Genomic DNA, 22,989 nt, shown 5'->3' with positions numbered 1-22,989 from the left:
ATTTCTATTTGGGGTTGCTCTGTCTTATTTAAGGTTTCCACAAAGATTTTTTGCATGGCCAAATGTTTTTCCCATCACCCACCCTCACCACATAACTTGACACATCCACTGTTTAGAAATATGACAAAATTGAAGATAATTTGCATTTTTTCCAATTATACAAAGCAACAAACAAGAGTCCTTTACATAGGATAGAATAACAGAAAAGCAGGAGAATACTGCCTTGACTGAGATCGTTAATTTCGTGATCGCGAGCGTGAATCTTGTGAACGTGAGCTTCAAATCTCTTGATCGTGAGCGTATAGCTCGTGATCTTGAACTCTTATTAGAATGCCCTCGGAAAGAACACTGAGACCGTGATAACCTTCGGTCTCATGAGCGTGAAGTTCTAGAGTTAGACACCTTCGTCAAGAAGAGCGCCAAAATCATAATAACCTACGATCTCTTATATCAACATTGGACCAGGAACACAAAGTGATGAGCCTCTCGCCCCTGCAATTGTTGAACAGAATAAATTCTGTTCTCATCATTGGATTGTCGCGAACAACATCCTGACCGACCAGGAAGGCGAGGTAATGAGTCTTGCCCCTGTGATTGTTGACCAGAATAAATTCTGATCTCATCATTAGATTGTCGTGAACGATATCCTAACCGACCAGGAAGATGTGGTGATGAGTCTCGTCTCTGCGATCGATGATCAGATGAAGCGCCGTCCACCTGGGGACCTTCTGCAGCAGCCGTAGAATGGAGGTTAGTCTGGGGGCTGGAAACATTCTTAAGGGGAGAAAAAAAGGTCTGTAAATTAGGAGACAAAAATGCCACAGGATGGCTAGAAGGCTCGTTGTCAGCAAGAGGCAAATGCCCAGGGCGAAGTTGGCGACAGGCGAGGAATCCCTCTCAGCGCCACATTGAAGGAGACGTAGAAGGGCTTCCTTCGAAGAGGGAGAAGAAATCGCCACGGATGGCCAAACCTACAAAATATCTGTAATAGAGAAGGGCATCTTAGCGGCAGAACGAAAAGTTGCTTCTCTAAGGGATGCAATAACTTCCCAAAGTCCGTGAGATCGCCCAGGAGTTAAAGGGACTGCGCTCCTACTCGGTCGTTCCCCAGGAGGAAAACGGTCGAGAAGGAGCTTTGGAAAAAGGTGTAGGAGAGCGCAAAGAAGAAGAGGAAACTCGCAATCACGTGTCTCTGAGTTAGACTCTGAGTGAGAGTAATTGCGTTTAGCCTTCTTCTTTCTGCGTCGTCCAAACTTCTTCCACTGGGAGGCAGACCACTCCCTACAATGTCAGAAGGCGAATCTTGCTCGCAACGACGCCCCCTACATGTCGGACATAAAGAATGTGGCTCGGTTTCCACCGACAACATGAAGGACGACCCTCGTAACCAGGGCACGTGCGCATGGCAGCATCAAAGAAGAAGCACAATCCCACCTGGAGTCATTAGTAGCCATTGCCTGGCCCTCCTTGGTCCTATTTTGTGTGGAGAGGGGGATTAGGTACTAATCATATGAATATATGGTCAACCTCTAGAAAAGCTTTTTCTGTCCGTAACTATAATAAAAGCCATTAGGGCTAAAGTTTGGTACAATAATAAAAACCATGGAGCCTTTGTATATCGGCGGCCAGTTCCTCCCAAGTGGATTAAAAATGGAAATCAACTAATCTAAAATTTCGCCCCTAACCTAACCTACAAGCCATATCCTTAGTGACTTACCCAGCGAGGGGAGTTACGCCCACCTGCGAACACCCCCCTTACACTGCCGTATTCTCAGTTAACCGTAATAATACATACAAGTGGCCGCTATCATACATTAGGGCAATAGTTTGGTACAAAAAAAAACTTTTAACTTAAAAAGTCTGGGTAAATGTCCAGGAGAAGGCCGCACCCTTTTTTCAAATATTAACGACGAAAAACGGCAAAAATCGACCAGATTGGTGTTGCACATCGCATAGAAACGAGGAAATGAATAAAAAAGAAACTAAGACTTACTCTTACACACAAAATGTAAGCATAAACCTACTACTACAATTATGCGGGACCCCAGTGGGAAGTAGGGTTTTTGGGTGGGGGGAGGAGAAAAGAGATTTTCGGGGCACTACCAAACCTAATACAATCACCTAACCTAACCTAGGGCCCTGTACCCCTACCTAGGCCTACCGGGGGGAGGGGGGGCTCTGCCCTCCTGTGACCCCCCCCCCCCCCTAAAGGCCACAGTGATTTTCGAGGCCAAACGTGTAAGACTAGTTTGTTTACGGAATATAGTAGTTACAGGGCTCATTTGAGCTAAAAACAAGACAGTCAACAATAACAACAGACTTAGAAAAATTCTGGGAGGAAGACAAGAGTAGCGCGAGTTTGATAGTCGATATTTCGACTGTTATTGAATTTCACTAAATTATCTCACTTGTATACTGTACCACTATTTACATACATTGCTACACATTCTAGTAAAAATACATTGAATATCATTGATATATTCATGCGGCCCTCTCCTAGACATTAACCAAAGTCTGTAACATCCTAACGACCACCTTAACCTACCATAGTTATGAAACCTAAGGGCAAATCAGTTACTTCCAAAATAGGTTTATTAAACTATTCTACCAAATCTTCACTATCATATACCACAAAAAAAATAAAAAAAATTTTTTTTTTGCTACCTTCGACTAACTTTTCATTCTCGTAAATTAAAATTTGACTTCCGTAAGTGTTGTTTTGATTCTTGAAAAACAGCGGCCATGATTAATTGGAGTAATAGTAGTAGTATTAGAGCAGAAAATCTCTATAAAGGCTCTCTATTCTTTTCTTAATGTTAATCTTTAGTCAATTATTACTACTATTATTTATTTATTATTATCATTATTATTATTATTATTCTTATTATCATTATTATTATTTCTATTATTATTATCAACGAAGCTATATCCCTAGATTTAATTCCACATTGTCAAATCTAAGCAATACACTACTGTATTTGATTACTGTATTTTTAAAAATCAAGGTTAGTAAGAAAACTTACAATAAGAAAAAAATATTACCTTCAAATCACTTATTAGGTGTCATTTCACTTTCAAAGACTTTGTTATAATAAATGGTCAAGTTATTGCCAAATATTGCTGAGTTGAGCTTTCCCAGATACACAAGTATGGCATAATACTCTGCAAATATCCCCTTTTCTACCAAAGACAATTTAATCAAAGTGTTTGAAGCTGAACTGATCCTTATAAAGATGCAGAAATTTTGTGTTTAAAAAACACAATTATCATTCTTTGGGGAGCATTGTCCATAGTTGGCTATGTTGCCATTCTTTTAGAAACTTGTCCATAATAGATTAGGTTGCCACTCTTTTGGGAGCAGCATTGTCCATAGTTGACTATGTTGCACTTACTTCTAAGAGTCCATAGTTGATCATGCTGGCATTCTTTTGGGAACAGCATTGTCCATAGTTGGCTATGTTGCCATTCTTTTAGCAACTTGTCCATAGTAGATTAAGTTACCACTCTTTTGGAAACGACATTGTCCATAGTTGGCTATGTTGCCATTCTTTTAGAAGCTTGTCCATAGTAGATTAAGTTACCACTCTTTTGGGAACGACATTCTCCAAAGTTGGCTATGTTGCCATTCTTTTAGGAACTTGTTCATGGTAGATTATGTTGCCATTCTTTTTGGAACAGCATTGTCCATAGTTGGCTAAGTTGCCATTCTTTTAGGAACTTGTCATTTTTTTGGGAACAGTTTTCCCATAGCTACTAGCTATGATTCTAAGTATACAAAAGCATTTTGCAAAAATGGTCATGTATGGTCTTAAATAAAAAGACCTTTTACTGAATTGTTAGAGGAAAATCAATTATTCATTTCAAAACCTTACCAGTTGGTTATTATTCTATAGCCATTTCCAAATTCATACCCTCTAAGGCAAATCAATTTGATTCTGGCTCTCAACCTTGACACAAGTCATGTAAAGAACATTTATAATTGCTGTATATCAATGATAAAGACTGACTAAATCCATAGAGGATTCATTTGCTAGATATATCAAAAGGATAGCCAGTTCCTTGTGATGCACAGTGTCTAGCAAGTGACCCCTGCCGGTCCATACTAATCCTAGGAAGATCAACCACCAGGCATCAGGAGTAAAAGTCGAAGAGACAGTTTGTCCGTCACCTTCAACCCAATCCATCATCGTGCTGCCAGTGTCTTTGAGATTTAGGGGGGCATTTACCCCCACACCAAAAGCTCGCATTACGTCAATTGGTGTAGGAGGAAGAGATGATGATGATGTATATAAATGGTGGAAAATTAAGATTCAATTTATACTGGTCTAAAAGACATGGGAATTAATTCATTTACTGTACCATTCCTACTTATTTACAATTTATATCAATAAATTTAGGACCCGATATGAAAAATAACCTTAGAATCTGGTACTTAATAAAACATCAAGGTCAAGTTTGTTTGGTGATAATAAAAACATGAAAATAATCCTTTTCCTCTTACTTTTTTGTTTACCTGGAAAACATTAGTCAGCTGCATCAGTAAATAAATGGAAATTAGGTCTTAATCCAGGTTTCATTTTGATTTCTTACCATGCACATCTTTTACTTTCTAATTTTCTAAAAAAAAAAAAAAAATAAATAAATAAAATCGTCACAAAATTAAGGCATGGAGACAAAAAGAATGTCACGTCAGTAACCACCTCCTGCTAGAAAGCTCATTTCTTTAAGTGAGTTTATTAACCCTTTAACCCCCAAAAAGGACGTACTGGTACGTTTCACAAAAGCCATCCCTTTACCCCCATGGACGTACCGGTACGTCCTTGCGAAAAAATGCTATAAAATTTTTTCTTTTCATATTTTCGATAATTTTTTTTAGAAAATTCAGGCATTTTCCAAGAGAATGAGACCAACCTGACCTCTCAATGACAAAAATTAAGGCTGTTAGAGCAATTTAAAAAAAATATACTGCAAAATGTGCTGGGAAAAAAATAACCCCTTGGGGGTTAAGGGTTGGAAATTTCCAAATAGCCTGGGGGTAAAAGGGTTAAATGGAAGAAAGGGGAAAAGTTGAAGTTAAAGATTTTACGGGTTAATATCAATCAAGCGGTGCTTCTGGAGAAATATCAATACAAACATTAGGTGAGGTTTATTAAAACAGGTCTCATTTTGATCAACCTGTAATATACAATACCAGTAATATTATTATTAACTAGCTAAGCTTCAACCCTAGTTGGAAAAGCTAAAGGGCCAAGGGCTCCAATAGGGAAAATAACCAAGTGAGGAAAGGAAATATGAGAAGTAATGAATAAAGTATATAAAACATCATAAGATATGCAGCAATGTTAAACTAGATCTGTCATATATAAACTATGAAGAGACGTGTCAGCCTCTTCAACATAAAAACATTAGCGGCAAATTTGGACTTCTTTAGTTCTACAGATTCAACTACCTGATTAGGAAGATCATACCCAATTCATTTAAATTTTTTGCCTAAATTTAGATATTATACTTTACCAAAGTATATATTCAATTCCTTTTAGAATTGTTTACCAGGATCACTTTTTATTCAATATTATCAAGTGAAACACATCTGCTCTAAAAATTAAGGTAACAAATACTTCTCCATTTTCTCATTACATATCTTTATTGGCTTTAAAAGCTACATTTCAACAAATATATAAACATCTATTTACAAAGCTATATGCATAACATGAAAGTTGAGAAAGGTTTTATATAATCCAATTTCAGGTACCATTTTTATTTTGAAATTTACCGGTCATACATTATACTTGTGCTGCTCAATTTGAGTCCGAGCTAGTCCCCTCGTTTCAAAAGAATGAATGCAAACCTCTTTACTGGTGTGGAGTCTGGCTCTTTGATCTTCTTTCACAATTCCCTGTGATGATAGCAAGTACTCCTGGACTTCAAGCAAGGGCATTACCAACTATAGTCCATTTCTTTTAGCGATGCATATTTGCACCGACTCGCAGCGGTGCCCTTTTAGCACGGAAAAGTTTCCGGATCGCTGATTGGTTGGACAAGATAATTCCAACCAATCAGCGATCAGGAAACTTTTCCGAGCTAAAAGGGCACCGCCGCGAGTCGGTGCAAATATGCATCGCTAAAAGAAATGGACTATAAACAAATTTATACGGATACTCTCCTCGAGTAAACCACTTATAAAAAAAGCACTTCCACTTTAGCTATCAAACCAACTATGCATTCTCACTGAAGCTATTAAATTAATAGTGAAATAACAAAGCAGATGCAATTCTATGCACAAGAATTGTGGAGTTTTAGAACCTCATGCTGGAAAAAAAATTATTTTGGCACAGCTCAAGAAATGGCGAATTAAATATAAGATCCGCTAAAGATAGCAAAACTACAGTGGCCTTAGATATATTCACTTATATACCTAAGCCACACTGGGAAGACAATGGTGCTAAAATAAAAATAATACCAAGCGATAGAAAGCAACTTTCCAACCACAGAAAGTAGCTGCATCATGTGCGGTACCAACGAGCTGTCGAGTGGAGCCCGATCATTCACCCCAAAAATGTAAAGTTAAAAGAAAACTTCAACAATTACTGTAAAATTATTAATTAAATCTATAAAGTTTTAGAGAATCCCTTGAATTTAAATAATGAGTGAGTTTAAATATAATTACAAAAACAAGTTTGCAAAATTGCAAGTACTGTAATTCATTCAAAACAAATTTCAGTACATTCATACGTGGCACCTACACCCTGCACATCAACTTCCATGCAGTGATAAAGAAAGCTGGTGAAGTATTTTTCCAAGCTTAAACTGTCAGTGAGAAGCTTCTTTGAAAGAAAAAAATGAAAATAATGTGCTACTCTTTCATCACGACAATGTTACAGGTTATTAAACTTTACAATCTCTGACAAAAAACCCATAAAAATTTACATAAGTATCTACATTGTTTGGGAAAATAAACCTATGGGAGTTTTTCTTCTTCACCCCAATAAAGGTTTTGATCCCAAGGATAATTTGCATAAGCTCTTAATAGGTTGAAAGTTGAAGGAGCAATATGACCTTTCTCAGTTATCTGATTTCCTACTTTAAATCACAACAAATTCCTGATATTTGACATGCTGCCAATCACAAGACAAAAAAAAAAAAAAAAACCTGTTTGCTCTCATCTCTTAGAACCTTACCATTAAAACAAAACCCACCTTACAAAAATTATATATATATATACAATATTCAATATACATTTGAAAAGAGAAAAACCCTACGAGTCAGCACAACGAGACTGTTGAGGTTAAGATAAATACTAACGCCTAAGCCTAATTTGGAATCATAACTAAACCTGTAATATTGAGCAAAAACTGGAACTTAACGAACCACTGCACAGTAGGTTTGACTAATACTATACAGAAGTTTCCCAAAGTCTTGTTACTGGGAAATGTGCTTCTCAGTATATATGACTATTTTAGATTCAAAAAATTCACCTCAAAAGTAAGCTATCATGTCCTATCACATTCAACTAAGTATTGTAAAATGTGTATATGCTACATCATTAGTTTCAGTAATGACAAAAGGTGTCCAGACATTTTTCCTACAGACTTCCTTTCATCAAGGTCTTTTGTCCAATATGCAACATTATATTTTATATAAAAACACATGGAGTCCTAAATATGCTACAGACGATGCAATCTATATATTTTTTTTCTTTTTTTTTATTTTACTTTTTAAGACAGTCAACCTCTAAAAACTTGTAGTGAGCTGTCTTCTCCCAAAAGCTGAAATTCGAAACTTGTAGCAAATTAGCTTCATGCAAGTGGAGAAAATGTCAAAACGTTTCTATGAGGGAAAGTGAAAGGGTAAACTGAGAATCTCTGGATCATACAAAAGCACAGCGGTAACACGAACGACTTGTTCGCGCGTAAACGTTGTGCTTTATTGGCTTTGTGCTTCCAGTTATATGAACATTCTGCATTTATCTAGATGCGTACAATAGCTAAACGTCCCGATCACAGCCACGACTCTGATTGCAAGACTAGATCCTGTGTAGACTGTAGATGCAACTCTATCATAGTGTGGTACGATCATCTCATATAGAATGTCCACTTCATACTTGTATACAAGAATGAATCTCGATCGATCAAGCTGCAGGAAGTAATAAACCACTCTACTAATGATACAGCTTCAAGCCTGTAATATCTTTTCGTCAGAAAACATAAATGAAATGTAGTTACAAGCCTTACCTCATTTGCTGTCAGCTTTGAATTTTATCAATACCCTGACTTTGAGTGGCCTCGTAACCCACTGATAATACAGGACAACCACAAGAGATCAAGATTGAATCGACTTCCAATACTGCAAAAGAATCATCACTTTGTGGCGTATTATTCGTAGTTACAAAAGAAAACTGGAAACAGATGATATTCTGTAGAGATACAGCATAACTTGGACTGTACGTATTGAAAGAATACATCTTCACAGCTTCCTCCTTAGGTAGCAGACGTAACAAAGGCACAGGGCTAGATTTACAACTTCGTATATACACAAACATTACTATGTACAATTTAAAAAAAAAAAAAGGAAAAGAGCATTCATATCATTCAAAAATCTCACTCTTTACTGCCTTACATTATTGTAAGATATTGCTAAAACCAATAGCATGTTAATTGAAAATTAGAACTTCTTCCTCGAGCAATGTCTAACATCAAGTGCTTCACATCGAGATTAATTATTCTGCGTCCTCTCCGACACTTGCTTGCTGCTCGTGGTAAGACAATGGGTATGATAACTCATCATAACCCATAATAAATCTCCTTAAATTCTGGAGGGTTTCACTCCAACATTGGCGCTACTCACTCCAAGAAAACAGAACGCACATACACACACACGCACACATGATATGGGTACCAGTTACTCCAGCTGTGGAATGCACATGCAAAGGTAACTGAATCACAAGAACGAAAAATATCACTATGATAACCGTCATTACTAGGAACAATGCATAAGCACCTCGATATGGATTGCCAAATCCAAGAGAAAACTAACTAAGAATTCATCTAGTCCACTCTTTTTAAGGGACTGCAACCAAATGTAAACATTCCAGCGAGTGGAAACGGCGATGAATACGCCGGTGACACAAATGGCTGCAAAAATACAGATTATATCAATGACAAAGTTGACTGCAAAGTACAATACAACACACACTCTTCTCAAATAGAAAACCCTTTATCAACAGTGCAAATTTCTATGAGTTTTATCTTTCAACCAAAATACAGATGAGCATTATATGACTTAAATCATGACTACTGTAGCCATCAGACGGACACTCGGCTAAATGATTATCATGACTAAGGATGACAGCTGCTGAGAACAATAAAGTGGGATGACTTGTTTGAAGACGACACTTAATCTTCAACCATATCATCCTCATAATCATCGTCGTCGTAAAATTCGTTCTGGGTACCAAAGTGCCTGCAAAAAAGATTAAGAGGCTTTAGAAATACAATGAACATTTAATTTGTTTTTTATAGATAATTCAAAACCCTTTTTCCTCGTCAGGCCGAGAGGAACAAAGAGAAGAGAAATCCCCTTTTGTGATCTTTTTTTTATTTATGTCGACGACCAAAAATCAAGGTAAGTGCCATTGTATATACATACATACATATACCAAGGCACTTCCCCCAATTTTGGGGGGTAGCCGACATCAAGCAATTTAAACAAAAAAGGGGACGTCTCCTCTCTATATTCCTCCCAGCCTGACAAGGGACTCAACCGAGTTCGGCTGGTACTGCTAGGGTGGCACAGACCATTCTCCCACATTATCCACCACAGATGAAGCTTCATAATGCTGAATCCCCTATAAATCAAATATAAAATATGCCTATATATACAATCTACAGTTGGGCATGTACAAGTTCCATACCAAAAACATGCAGTATTGTATTTGCTTCTTAAAAATACTCTTTCAAAATAATTTACCACAGGGATTAACTTAGCCAAAAATGGTCTAGATAACATTTTATACTTATTCTAAATAAACTAATACCACCAGTTAAAAGTTCAATGAAATGAAGAGTTATGTGATGATCATATATTCATTATAAAGCGTTTAATAATATGAGCTAACAAAATAAAAATCCCACATATGGATGTTTAGTAGATTCAGTTATTGAAAATGTATGACAGTTTTATGTAATACAATATGGAATATCATGAAATTAAAAGATATTCCTTAGAATTTTGTAATCTCATATATATGAAGATATCATGGTTAATGGGAAAAACTGACTGATCCATTTGAAAAGACTTGTGAAGCAAGATACTATTACATTTGCTATTTCTCTAGGCAAAGGACTTTGATAAGTCATGAACTGTTTTTAAAAATAATTTAATGACACTACTTACCTTGTTAAGACATAAACTACTCCTTCGTAAGTAGCCATCATGATGGCTGTATTGGGTATTTGTCTGACCAGCTGGGTAGCCAGACCCCTGTATAAGCCGCCCCAACCTTCTTCGCGCAACACTAACCCTAAGGTTTGCCAGAATCCTCGATACTTTTGCCCCTCTTCTCTTAACCGAGTCCTTGCGACTTCTGTTAGAATAAAGGTCGTATAAATTCCTAACTCGGCACGACGCAGAATCTCGCATGATAATAATCGTGATATGAGCAAAGCTAAAACTTGCAGTGCACAAACTTGGCCATATTAAGTAAAGATATTTCAATATCTTTAAACAAAAGAATCAGATCCTTCCAAGATTCATCAAGAAGGGCTTTAAAGACAGGAGACTTCTATCATCAACTTACAAGGGATCCAAAAATCTGGGGGTTACAATAAGGCCTGATGGGAAAATAGTATGGCCGAGTACTTACCATGTGGGTAGCAAATGGAAGAGGCAATGGTTTTAGATGTAGCCCCAGCAAGCATGAATTCAAGGAAGTCTCTCGCAGATCTGTTGCTAGGATTGCCTTGCCTAAGAAAAAAAGTAGAACATAGTATAATAATCCATTAAAATATCAATAGAACTTGTCGTATTTTAACTTATTCACGTTATAAGTATCAAACACTGTAGTGTACCAAAATTCAAAATAAGATCTTTATTGGAATTTCTCAAATAATCAAGCCAGCCTTATAAGACATGTGTATATAGACTCAAGGGGGGCAGATTAAGATAATTGATAAGAATAACCATTTACTTTAATATCAAAATAATAATAAAATTACAAATGCATTTGTGAGATGATAAAAACCTCATTTGTCGGGAGAAATAAAGTACTATAATGTTTTAAATCTTTAAAACTGATATAATCCACTGAAATATCAACCAAAAGATACGTCAGGAACTTGTTTAAAGCCATACCTGTAAGCAGCAAGTTTAGCTTTGATGGCCTCATATATAACGAAATGAATGACAGTTTCTGAGATGCCATAATAAGACGCCGTGATCCCTCTGTAGAATCCGCTGATACCCTGTTCAGATGAGAAAGGTAAAAATATATTTATGATAACCAGGTAAATAACAAAAATAGGAATTCAAGTCATCCTGAATCTCAAACTATATATCCCTTTTACCCCCAAAGGACGTACTGGTACGTTTCACAAAAGCCATCCCTTTACCCCCATGGACATAACGGTATGTCCTTGCAAAATAATGCTATAAAAATTTTTTTTTTATATTTTTGATAATTTTTTGAAAAAATTCAAGCATTTTCCAAGAGAATGAGACCAACCTGACCTCTCTATGACAAAAATTAAGGCTGTTGGACCAATTTAAAAAAATATATACTGCAAAATGTGCTGAGAAAAAAATAACCCCCTGGGGGTAAGGGTTGGAAATTTCCAAATAGCCTGGGGGTAAAAGGGATAAATATAAAAAATATTTGTCCAGTATTTTACCTAAATATCTTTTTATATTCTATTCACAAAAAGTATAAAAAAAATAAAGATCAAAATAACCCTATTTTCTAGGGAGCGTATAAAAATGAGTACCCTCTAATTTCAACAAAACCTACACACGTTGATACTGTATCCGTGTTCCATGCAAAATAAATGTTAAAAATAGTATGCCTACATATGACCAAAAGGACCACATAACAAATAAGACTTTTTAATTCAACAATTAAAATGACACCAGCTTGGAAATCACATACAGTATTCAGGGATTTACTAGTATGAGCAGTTCTTGTCCACTAACAACAAGAAATGCAGCCATTTCTAGTCCAATGCAGGACAAAGGCCTCACACTTGTTTTTATTCAAGTCAGGGATTTGGCCCTTTTCATCACCATCACACTTGTTTTTATTCAAGTCAGGGATTTGGCCCTTTTCATCACCATGCTGACCACTGTGGATTGGCGACGGTGGGAGATTTCTGTCATAGTTCACAGCAAACCCACCCTGAATAGTATAGCATTGATGATAATGGCGATACACAAACCCTTTCACCATGTTAAGGTATCCCCACTCAGAAAGGATCCTAAATGCCATTTGCTATACTGTATACATTTTGAAATACATAATACTAATAACAAGTAAAAAAGGCAATCACAGATTTCAGACCTTCGCCAATGAAAATTGTCAACATTTTACTGAATTCTACAGACTAACCTTTCCGTTTTACATATATTGACCGTGGATGAAGCTATGTATAATAATAACTAGAATCGCTATCTTGGTTTGTATTACCTTAAATATTTAATGGGTTTTTCAGGAGCATAATACCTATCTGTTGTTAAAATCTGGTTAAATTTCGGCTGGGAGTTTTGAAGTAATCCTGTTAACTAACAAACATAAATAAAAGGGTGAAAATATAACATCCTTGGCAGAGGTAATAATCTAAATGTAGCATTCAACCAGCAACTTTCTAAAGGAGTAGTTTGAACACACAACTGTGAGTTCCAAAATAATTTCTAAGTGACTTGAATTGAGGTAAAAAGCTAAGCCAATCCACATTACCTTGCCTCAAAAACAACAGCTTTCAAGATACACTATATTTTACAGTATTTAGAACCATGTAAACTATCATCATAAAAGCAGGGGATGACAGATAATGGCCAACATAATTTAGGTTGGATATTTTCAACAATACCCTTTTTTATTTCGTTGGGAAACATTACTTCAAGTGAAGTATTGCTATGCATTTGCTGCAAGTAGTGCGGGGATGCAGACTGGCTGGCACCCAAAGACCGCAAACATACCAATGACAAATATACTTTGTCGCTTACAAAAACATAAATTCCCTCTAGGCGCCTGAGGAGGCCATTACAAATCTGGGACAAATTGGAGTAGCACAACAAATCTAAGACCAAACTTAAACCAGAAACAAACCTGCTCACATGGGAATACCAGAGCAAACCAAAGTATAGGCTATGTTTAAAAAGGGCATATGCTTATGTATTAAGCCTACTATTCATCACCAACTGCCAAAAAGAAATACTGTACATAATCATCAATACTAACGAGTCTGAAGTCAACACCATTGAATTACACTTGTAAATACTTCTAATCTAGATTAGATAACATTTTTTGCTTCTTAATATTTTACTAACATTCACCTTCCCACTTGAAATAGAGCATGAAGTTTTATCAATTAAATCTAGTGGCTCTGATTCTGTCAAAGAGTCTCACAATAAGCTTTAAAGTCATACTTATATATACTGTATGCTACAAGAATGCTGTCTTCACATTTTACTAACATATTTACCTTCCCCCTTGAAATAGAGCATGAAGTTTTATCAATTAAACCTAGTGGCTCTGATTCTGCCCAAGTCTCTCACAATAAGCTTCAAGTCATCCTTATATATACTGTATGCTACAAGAATGCTGTCTTTACATTTTACTAACATATTCACCTTCCCACTTGAAATAAAGCATGAAGTTTTAACAATTACATTAGAGTCTCTGATTCTGACCCAGTCTCTCACAATAAGCTTCAAGTCATCCTTATATATACTGTATGCTGCAAGAATGTTGTCTTCACATTTTACTAACATATTTACCTTCCCACTTGAAAAAGAGCATGATGTTTTATCAATTAAATCTATTGCCTCTGATTCTGCCAAAGTCTCTCACAATAGGCTCTAAGTCATCCTTATATATACTGTATGCTACAAGAATGCTGTCTTCACATTTTACTAACATATTTACCTTCCCCCTTGAAATTGAGCATGAAGTTTTATCAATTCAATCTAGTGGCTCTGATTCTGCCAGTCTCTCACAATAAGCTCTAAGTCATCCTTATATATGCTGCATGCTGCAAGAATGCTGTCATCACATTTTACTAATATATTTACCTTCCCACTTGAAATAGAGCATGAAGTTTTATCAATTAAATCTAGTGGCTCTGATTCTGCCAAAGTCTCTCACAATAGGCTCTAAGTCATCCTTATATATACTGTATGCTACAAGAATGCTGTCTTCACATTTTACTAACATATTTACCTTCCCCCTTGAAATTGAGCATGAAGTTTTATCAATTAAATCTAGTGGCTCTGATTCTGCCAAAGTCTCTCACAATAAGCTCTAAGTCATACTTATATATACTGCATGCTACAAGAATGCTGTCTTCACATTTTACTAACATATTTACCTTCCCCCTTGAAATTGAGCATGAAGTTTTATCAATTAAATCTAGTGGCTCTGATTCTGCCAAAGTCTCTCACAATAAGCTCTAAGTCATACTTATATATACTGCATGCTACAAGAATGCTGTCTTCACATTTTACTAACATATTTACCTTCCCCCTTGAAATTGAGCATGAAGTTTTATCAATTAAATCTAGTGGCTCTGATTCTGCCAAAGTCTCTCACAATAGGCTCTAAGTCATCCTTATATATACTGTATGCTACAAGAATGCTGTCTTCACATTTTACTAACATATTTACCTTCCCCCTTGAAATTGAGCATGAAGTTTTATCAATTAAATCTAGTGGCTCTGATTCTGCCAAAGTCTCTCACAATAAGCTCTAAGTCATACTTATATATACTGCATGCTACAAGAATGCTGTCTTCACATTTTACTAACATATTTACCTTCCCCCTTGAAATTGAGCATGAAGTTTTATCAATTAAATCTAGTGGCTCTGATTCTGCCAAAGTCTCTCACAATAGGCTCTAAGTCATCCTTATATATACTGTATGCTACAAGAATGCTGTCTTCACATTTTACTAACATATTTACCTTCCCCCTTGAAATAGAGCATGAAGTTTTATCAATTAAATCTGAACCAGTCTCTCACAATAAGCTCTAAGTCACCCTTACATATATGATACAAGAATACCCGTCATAAACCACTGACCTGCTGTCTATAGGTACGGCGTATGCACTGAATAGCCGAGGGAGAGTGGCCGTATTGGCTGTATTCGAGTTGCAACCGTGTTTTGATGAACCAGATGGGATTGGTGGCCGTGCATGCGGAGAAACCTGCAAGAGAGAGAGAAAGGCGCTTAGCGGATGCCACAAAGAAAATCAAAAGGCAAAACAATATCCAATCTCATTTCAAAATATAAACCTTTTATTGTGAATGATGTTTTGATAGAGGGGGAATTATTTTCTTTTGTCTTTGAAATATTCATATAATAATAATAAAAATATCAAACCATGTACAGTATCATGTTTTTCGTGTGAGAGAGAGAGAGAGAGAGAGAGAGAGAGACTAGGTCAAAGTTTTTTTTTAATTATGCTGTTATGATTGGCAAAGGAACCTACCAACAATTTTTATCTCAGGTCCTGACTACAGTAAGGAAGACAGAGTCTTTTCTATTTGGCACTGTTCACAAGAATGTTATTTTGTTTACAAGTCTGTGTGGTCTTTTAGGTCAAAACCTCCACATACCATATATACCTATGCATAAATGAAAAAAATAGTTGCTTATTTCAAAAGATAATCTCTCTCTCTCTCTCTCTCTCTCTCTCTCTCTCTCTCTCTCTCTCTCTCTCTCTCTCAGATTTTTTTCGACTGAATATCAAATTTGTAACAGCAATAAACTGAATCAAATTTAATCAATAAATCAAGGTTAAAATCAACAGCAATTGCTTCGATTGAACCTGACCCCATAAAGACAGGCTCTCGTATCAGGAGTGTTTTCATGCAACAAGATATCTTGATTAGACACATCTCTAGGGAGAGCTGAATTGCAGAAGCAAAATTGCTTGCTCAAGCACTCTTACAATGCTGAGGAAAACAGGAGCAGGAAAAAATAAAAGAAAAAGCCCAGAATGAATTCAAGGACAAAAAAAAAAACTACTTTGAGAGAGAGAGAGAGAGAGAGAGAGAGAGAGAGAGAGAGAGATCTGATTATTCCCTTTGAGTGTTGGCAGTTATTCAGGCTTAAACAACAACTTAAAATAAACAGTTATATTTTTCTTCTTTTTTAAATCATAGTTATATTTTTTTCTTTTTTATATCATAGTTATATTTTTTTCTTTTTTATATCAGTTATATTTTTTTTCTTTTTTATATCACTAGGCCAAAAATACACCGGATACCTTATTCCTTCTACAAACTATTGTTTTTTTGTGGACAGTAAAAAATTGCAAATTTTTTACATATCACAATACAGAATACATAATTTACTTATTATAAAAATAATAATGATGATGCTGACTATAATAATAAGCATAATCATCAGTATTTTCATCATCATGAATTGCTGTACATACTTTTATATAAAATGTATGAAATATCATATACAGTACATTAACATTTATTAAATACATTAGAGCACACTTGAGTAAATAAAAATGATAAGTATGAAAACATGAATACAGTATATATATATATATATATATATATACACATATATACAAATATAGAAAATTCAAGGCTTATTGCTTGACCATATGAAAAAAATAATGCAATTAATTTTGCTAATTCCCAGATTAATCATAATCAGTATCAGTCAAACAAAACAATTAAGTAAATGGCGAACGACTGAAGGAATTAAATTACCTAAAATCACACATTCAAGAATTCTCTCTCTCTCTCTCTCTCTCTCTCTCTCTCTCTCTCTCTAAACATATTGAAATTCTGAACAGTTTGAGTCTTGCCATTCTTAGCTAGCAATGTACATTAGAATAATAATAATAAACATGCTACCCTTGAGGTCAGGTGAGCTCGCTCTCTCTCTCTCTCTCTCTCTCTCTCTCTCTCTCTCATTTAGGTCATGGTAGGCTATTACAAACGTCAATGCCTAGCAATCTGTTGGGCTGGGGATCGAGACTAGCTGAAAATCAATAGTTTCTAGTAGTGTCTGCAACCTCGACATCCTAGCACGCTATGGATGGGGGGTTTGGGAGAGTATACTGTATAGGTCTACCTGCTGAGTTATCAGCAGCCATTGTCTGTCCCTCCCAGGTCCTATATTAGGTGCCTAGGATATCGTCACTGTCCCTTGCCTCAACCATTCAGAAGTTATTGTTAATAATAATCAAGAGTTGTGGTGGCCGATGTGCTAACGTCCCTGACTGATGAACGCCAGACTGGGGTTAGAGTCCTGCTCAAACTCGTTAGTTTCTTTGGTCGCTGCAACCTCACCATTCTTATGAGCTATGAATGGGGGGTTTGGGGGAGCCTATAGGTCTATCTGCTGAGTTATCAGCAGCCATTGCCTGGCCCTCCTTGGTCCTAGCTTGGGTGGAGAGAGGGGGCCTGGGTGCTGGTCATCTGTATATACGGTCAATATCTAGGGCATTGTCCTGCTTGATAGGGCAATGTCACTGTCCCTTGCCTCTGCCATTCATGAGCGGACTTTAAACCTTTAAAAGATTTGACATAAGGCTAAAAGGCTTGCGAAGGCTTGTTGCAGACCCTTAAAAAACGCCTACAATGCACCACCTAAGTTTCTTTGCAAGGCGTCTAGCCAGTGTAATATCAATTGTAAAACAGAGATATATTTTTTATGCCAATACTAGATTGTTATATTTCTGTTATCAATATTATTTTCAACAGACAAATCTACATTATGAATACGATGATGGTGTCTTAAAAATAGCTCAATTTATTCTGAGCCATGATTCACTCATGGTCATTGGTAAGGAAATATATTTACAACACGAATCTTTGTCCATATCACAAGGCCATCAAAACAAACTTGTAGTACAAGACAAAACACAAACTGAAAGAAGAGAGAGAGAGAGAGAGAGAGAGAGAGAGAGAGAGAGAGAGAGAGTTTTCTCAATTCGTAAATATATGTTCAATATGTTAAAAATATTAATGAAATCTATATCTATGCCTTGAATTTCTAACAACAAGCCTAACATTAAAGTGGTGTAAATATTTAAAAATTATATATATATATATATATATATATATATAATTAGTAACTTCATGAACGATATCCTCAAATATCAATATATTTATCCACTAAATAACTTCATGAACGATATCCTCAGATATCAATATATTTATCCACAAAACTTCATGAAAGATATCCTCAGATATCAATATATTCATCCACAAAAAAAAAATTCATGAAAGATATCCTCAGATATCAATATTTATCCACTAAAAACTTCAAGAAAGATATCCTCAAATATCAATATTTATCCCCAAAAATACTCCTGAAAGATATCCTCAGCTATCAATATATTCATCCACAAAAAAACTTCATGAAAGATATCCTCAGATATCAATATATTTATCCACAAAACTTCACGAAAGATATCCTCAGATATCAATATTTATCCTCAGAATAACATCATGAAAGATATCCTCAGTCAATATTTATCCACAAAATAACTTCATGAAAGATATCCTCATATCTCAATATATTCATCCAGAAAAAACTTCATGAAAGATATCCTCAAATATCAATATATTTATCCACAAAATGAGTTCACGAAAGATATCCTCAGATATCAATCTACTTATCCACAAAATAACTCATGAACAATATCCTCATATCTCAATATATTTATCCACAAAGTTTCATGAAAGATATCCTCAGATATCAATATTTATCCCCAAAGTAACTTCATGAAAGATATCCTCAGATATTAATATATTCATCCCCAAAAAAACTTCATGAAAGATATCCTCAGATAACAATATTCATCCCCCAAAAAATTCATGAAAGATATCCTCAGATATCAATATATTCATCCACAAAATAACTTCATGAAAGATATCCTCTGATATCAATATAATTATCCACAAAATAACTTCATGAACGATATCCTCATATCACAATATATTTATCCACAAAACTTCATGAAAGATATCCTCACATATCAATATATTTATCCACAAAAATAACTCCAAGTAACTGCATTACTCCAACATCAAGGCGATGACCGGGAAGAAAAAAAAAAGGACCCAGCATATAAGGAATATATACAAAAAAAATCACATCTCGGTAACAAACCGGTTTCGAAACCCTTACACTATCACGCGATGAACACATGGCTCCCCCAAGAGAAAAATCAACACGTACTTCTTCTTTTTTTTCACTATCATCATATAACTAGGCAACGCTCGTCCACTCTTGCCGAGGTTGCCGTTAAAGGCAATGAGATACAACCTAAGAGTTTATATCTTGTCATGGGACACGGCTATTTATATACGGACAGATGCGTAGCTTATTCTTTAAGAGTTAACTTAAAAACTTTATTATGAACCTAACAACTAGGCAACGCTCGTCCACTCTTGCCGAGGTTGCCGTTAAAGGCAATGAGATACGACATAAGAGTTTATATCTTGTCATGGGACACGGCTATTTATATACGGACAGATGCGTAGCTTATTCTTTAAGAGTTAACTTAAAAACTTTATTATGAACCTAACAACTAGGCAACGCTCGTCCAATCTTGCCGAGGCTGCCGTTAAAGGCAATGAGATCTCTTAAGAGTTTATATCTTGTCATGGGACACGGCTATTTATATACGGACAGATGCGTAGCTTATTCTTTAAGAGTTAACTTAAAATCTTTATTATGAACCTAACAACTAGGCAACGCTCGTCCACTCTTGCCGAGGTTGCCGTTTAAAGGCAATGAGATCTCTTAAGAGTTTATATCTTGTCATGGGACACGGCTATTTATATACGGACAGATGCGTAGCCATCCTTTAAGAGTTAACTTAAAATCTTTATTATGAACCTAAAGATAATCCAGTGTTTAGTTATGGGATAATCGTAGGGAATAACTATCATCTAAGATATGGGTTTCTAAGCAAGGGCTGTGTGTGACTATCACGTGGCTAGAACGTGGCTATCACATAACCCCTCCCCCTTTCACATTAAGCATACTAGCCAAACGAAAGTGATGGAAGCACCAATACTAAACTGGGTCTAACATCCAACATTCAGAGTCTTATCTTCTTGATTTAAAAACAAGATAAAATATATATCTATGTTTTATAGTTCTCTTGCTTGAGGGTACACTCAGGCACACTGTTCTATCTAGTTTCTCTTTCTCTTGTTTTGTTGAAGTTTTTATCGTTTATATAGGAAATATTTATTTTAATGTTGTTACTATTCTTAAAATATTTTATTTTTCCTTGTTTCCTTTCCTCACTGAGCTATTTTCCCTGTTGGGGCCCCTGGGCTTATAGCATCCTGCTTTTCCAACTAGGGTTGTAGCTTAGCATTTAATAATAATAATAATAATAATATACAACAGTTTATTGATATAAGAAATCAAGACGAATTCAGTCTTTATTTGATGAGTTTCAAGCATCTGGTAAGAACAGCAGTCTTAATGGGTCTACCCCCCTCCCCACCAACCCCCTTCACTTCACTTCCCGTCCAGTCTCAACTACGCATTTACTTTTAAAGGTGAAGTGCTTCCACACACAGCTCAAAACCGAAATGAGAGAGAGAGAGAGAGAGAGAGAGAGAGAGAGAGAGGGAATGTGTTCACGTTATACACATAAAAATAAACTAGTTGCAAACTACATTGAGTTCACCATTACAAAAAACTGGTAATTACAATGACCTTGAACTTGTCATTGGCGTGACTTGGTGAAAAAAAAATGTGTACGAAAACAGATAAATATTCATTTGTTTAATTGTTTATTTTGTTCTGTGGCTTTTTTATTGATGAAATTTTAGTTAGAAGAATTAAAAAGGGGATAGATTTATTAACAAATGTATGGATAATATCATTACATAATTATGCATAAAATAATTAAAAAACATTATATATATAATATATATAGTGTTTGTGTGTATTATATATATATATATATATATATATATAATCAAATGAATGTCTATTAAAAATGTGACTGTATTAAAATCCAATATAATCAGTGATCAATTCAACAAATAAATTACTGACAGAATTAAAATAAAATTTAATAAATTAACTAACAAATACATTTCATTAACAGATCATACAAAATTATGAATAAACTCACAAGAATGCATTCAAGAATAAAACCCTTAATAAATAAACTTTGCTTCAATACAGTCAAGGTAATATTCATCAGTTTTCTAAAGTTCAAAGTTCAAATATGCTATTCACAGAACATTAGCAAGCACTGTATTTAAAATTTCTTAATCTCACTGATTTGGACTACGTGGAAATTACTGCCCTTGTACTACATTGGATCCTTCTCACTGGTTACGGTTCCTTTTCCCTTTGCCTGCACATACACCGAATAGTTTGGTCTATTCTTTACTTATTCTCATCTGTCCTCATACATCTGACAACACTGAGATTGCCAAACCATTCTACTTCACCTAAGGGGTTAACTACTGTACTGTAATTGTTCAGTGGCTACTTTTCTCTTAGTAAGGGTAGAAGAGATTCTTTTGCTGTGGTAAGCAACTTTTCTAGGACACTCCAAAATCAAACCATTGTTCTCTAGTCTTAAGTAGTGCCATAGCCTCTGTACCATGATCTTCCACTGTCTTGGGTTAGAGTTCTCTTGCTTGAGGGTACACTCGGGTACGCTGTTATACCTTATTTCTCTTCCACTTACTTTGATAAAGTGAGTTTTTATAGTTTATCAAGGAAATATTTATTTTAATAATGTTACTATTTTATTGTTCCCTGTTTCCTTTCCTCACTGGGCTATTTTCCCAGATGGAGCCACTGGTCTTATAGTATCCTGCTTTTCCAACTAGCGTTGTAGCTTAGCAAGTAGTAGTAGTAGTAGTAGTAGTAGTAGTAGTAGTAGTAGTAATAATAATAACTTGCTCGATAACAATAAAATAACGTATGATTAAGGATAGAGAAAATGTTTAAAATATTTACAGATTGACACAAAGGGAGATTAAAAATGTCTACAGAAACAAACTTAACCTAGTTTAAAAGATGACAGTAAGGATGGAAGCCTTATTACTGCATGTTACCTTACTGCAGTACTTGAGAAATTATGGAACTGAATACATACATATTTGAGAGAGAGAGAGAGAGAGAGAGAGAGAGAGAGAGAGAGAGAATGGTGGCATTAAAAACATACATATTTGAGAGAGAGAGAGAGAGAGAGAGAGAGAGAGAGATGGCACTAAATACATACATATTTGAGAGAGAGAGAGAGAGAGAGAGAGAGAGAGAGAGAGATGGTGGCACTAAATATACATATTTGAGAGAGAGAGAGAGAGAGAGAGAGAGAGAGAGAGAGAGAATATTGTCAGCGAAGTGTCCTAAGCTAGAGTAACATTCACGTGATCTGAGTGCATTTGATAACTGTTTCAAATAAGGACTCAGATTTTGTTATATTCATAAGAAATAGAATATTTTTAAAAAATGGTAATAAGTCATACTTTCAAAAAAAGAATTAAACAAGTATTTACGAAAGAGTACGCTTATGATAATTACTCAAAAATGTAATGTTTGTATTACAAGTTAAGAAAATTTGTACAATAAACTTTGTATATTATATTTTTATTAATTGATTTAATTGAGTTTATTTATAATTTCGTAAAACCCTGTAAGTTCACATCTGTATTTTGTTATAAAAATAAGTACGAAATTAATGTAAATTAATAAAATTCAATTCTATTTTTATAAGATAAAAAAGATGAGCCATAATGCATTCTAGGCCACATACAAT

At 35.4% G+C, this 22,989-nt stretch overlaps 1 protein-coding gene across 1 annotated transcript in view; it reads right to left on the bottom strand.

Moving 5' to 3' along the window:
• Window positions 1-5,624: 5,624 nt before the first annotated feature.
• The window catches only part of Rim2 (replication in mitochondria 2), a 76,060-nt gene continuing 58,695 nt past the window's right edge, over window positions 5,625-22,989 (bottom strand). The window contains exons 4-8 of the mRNA XM_068378618.1: window positions 15,287-15,411; window positions 11,350-11,459; window positions 10,862-10,962; window positions 10,393-10,582; window positions 5,625-9,459 (exon numbers count right to left, since the gene is read on the bottom strand). Coding sequence (XP_068234719.1) covers window positions 9,393-9,459; window positions 10,393-10,582; window positions 10,862-10,962; window positions 11,350-11,459; window positions 15,287-15,411 — 593 coding nt within the window. The 3' untranslated portion in view covers window positions 5,625-9,392. The remainder of the gene's footprint in view (window positions 9,460-10,392; window positions 10,583-10,861; window positions 10,963-11,349; window positions 11,460-15,286; window positions 15,412-22,989) is intronic.

Source organism: Palaemon carinicauda, chromosome 8 (genome assembly GCF_036898095.1).
Source record: "Palaemon carinicauda isolate YSFRI2023 chromosome 8, ASM3689809v2, whole genome shotgun sequence".
Lineage (NCBI taxonomy): Eukaryota > Metazoa > Arthropoda > Malacostraca > Decapoda > Palaemonidae > Palaemon > Palaemon carinicauda.
Note: the sequence above shows the minus strand (reverse complement) of the source record. Positions and strands in the feature narration are given on the sequence as shown.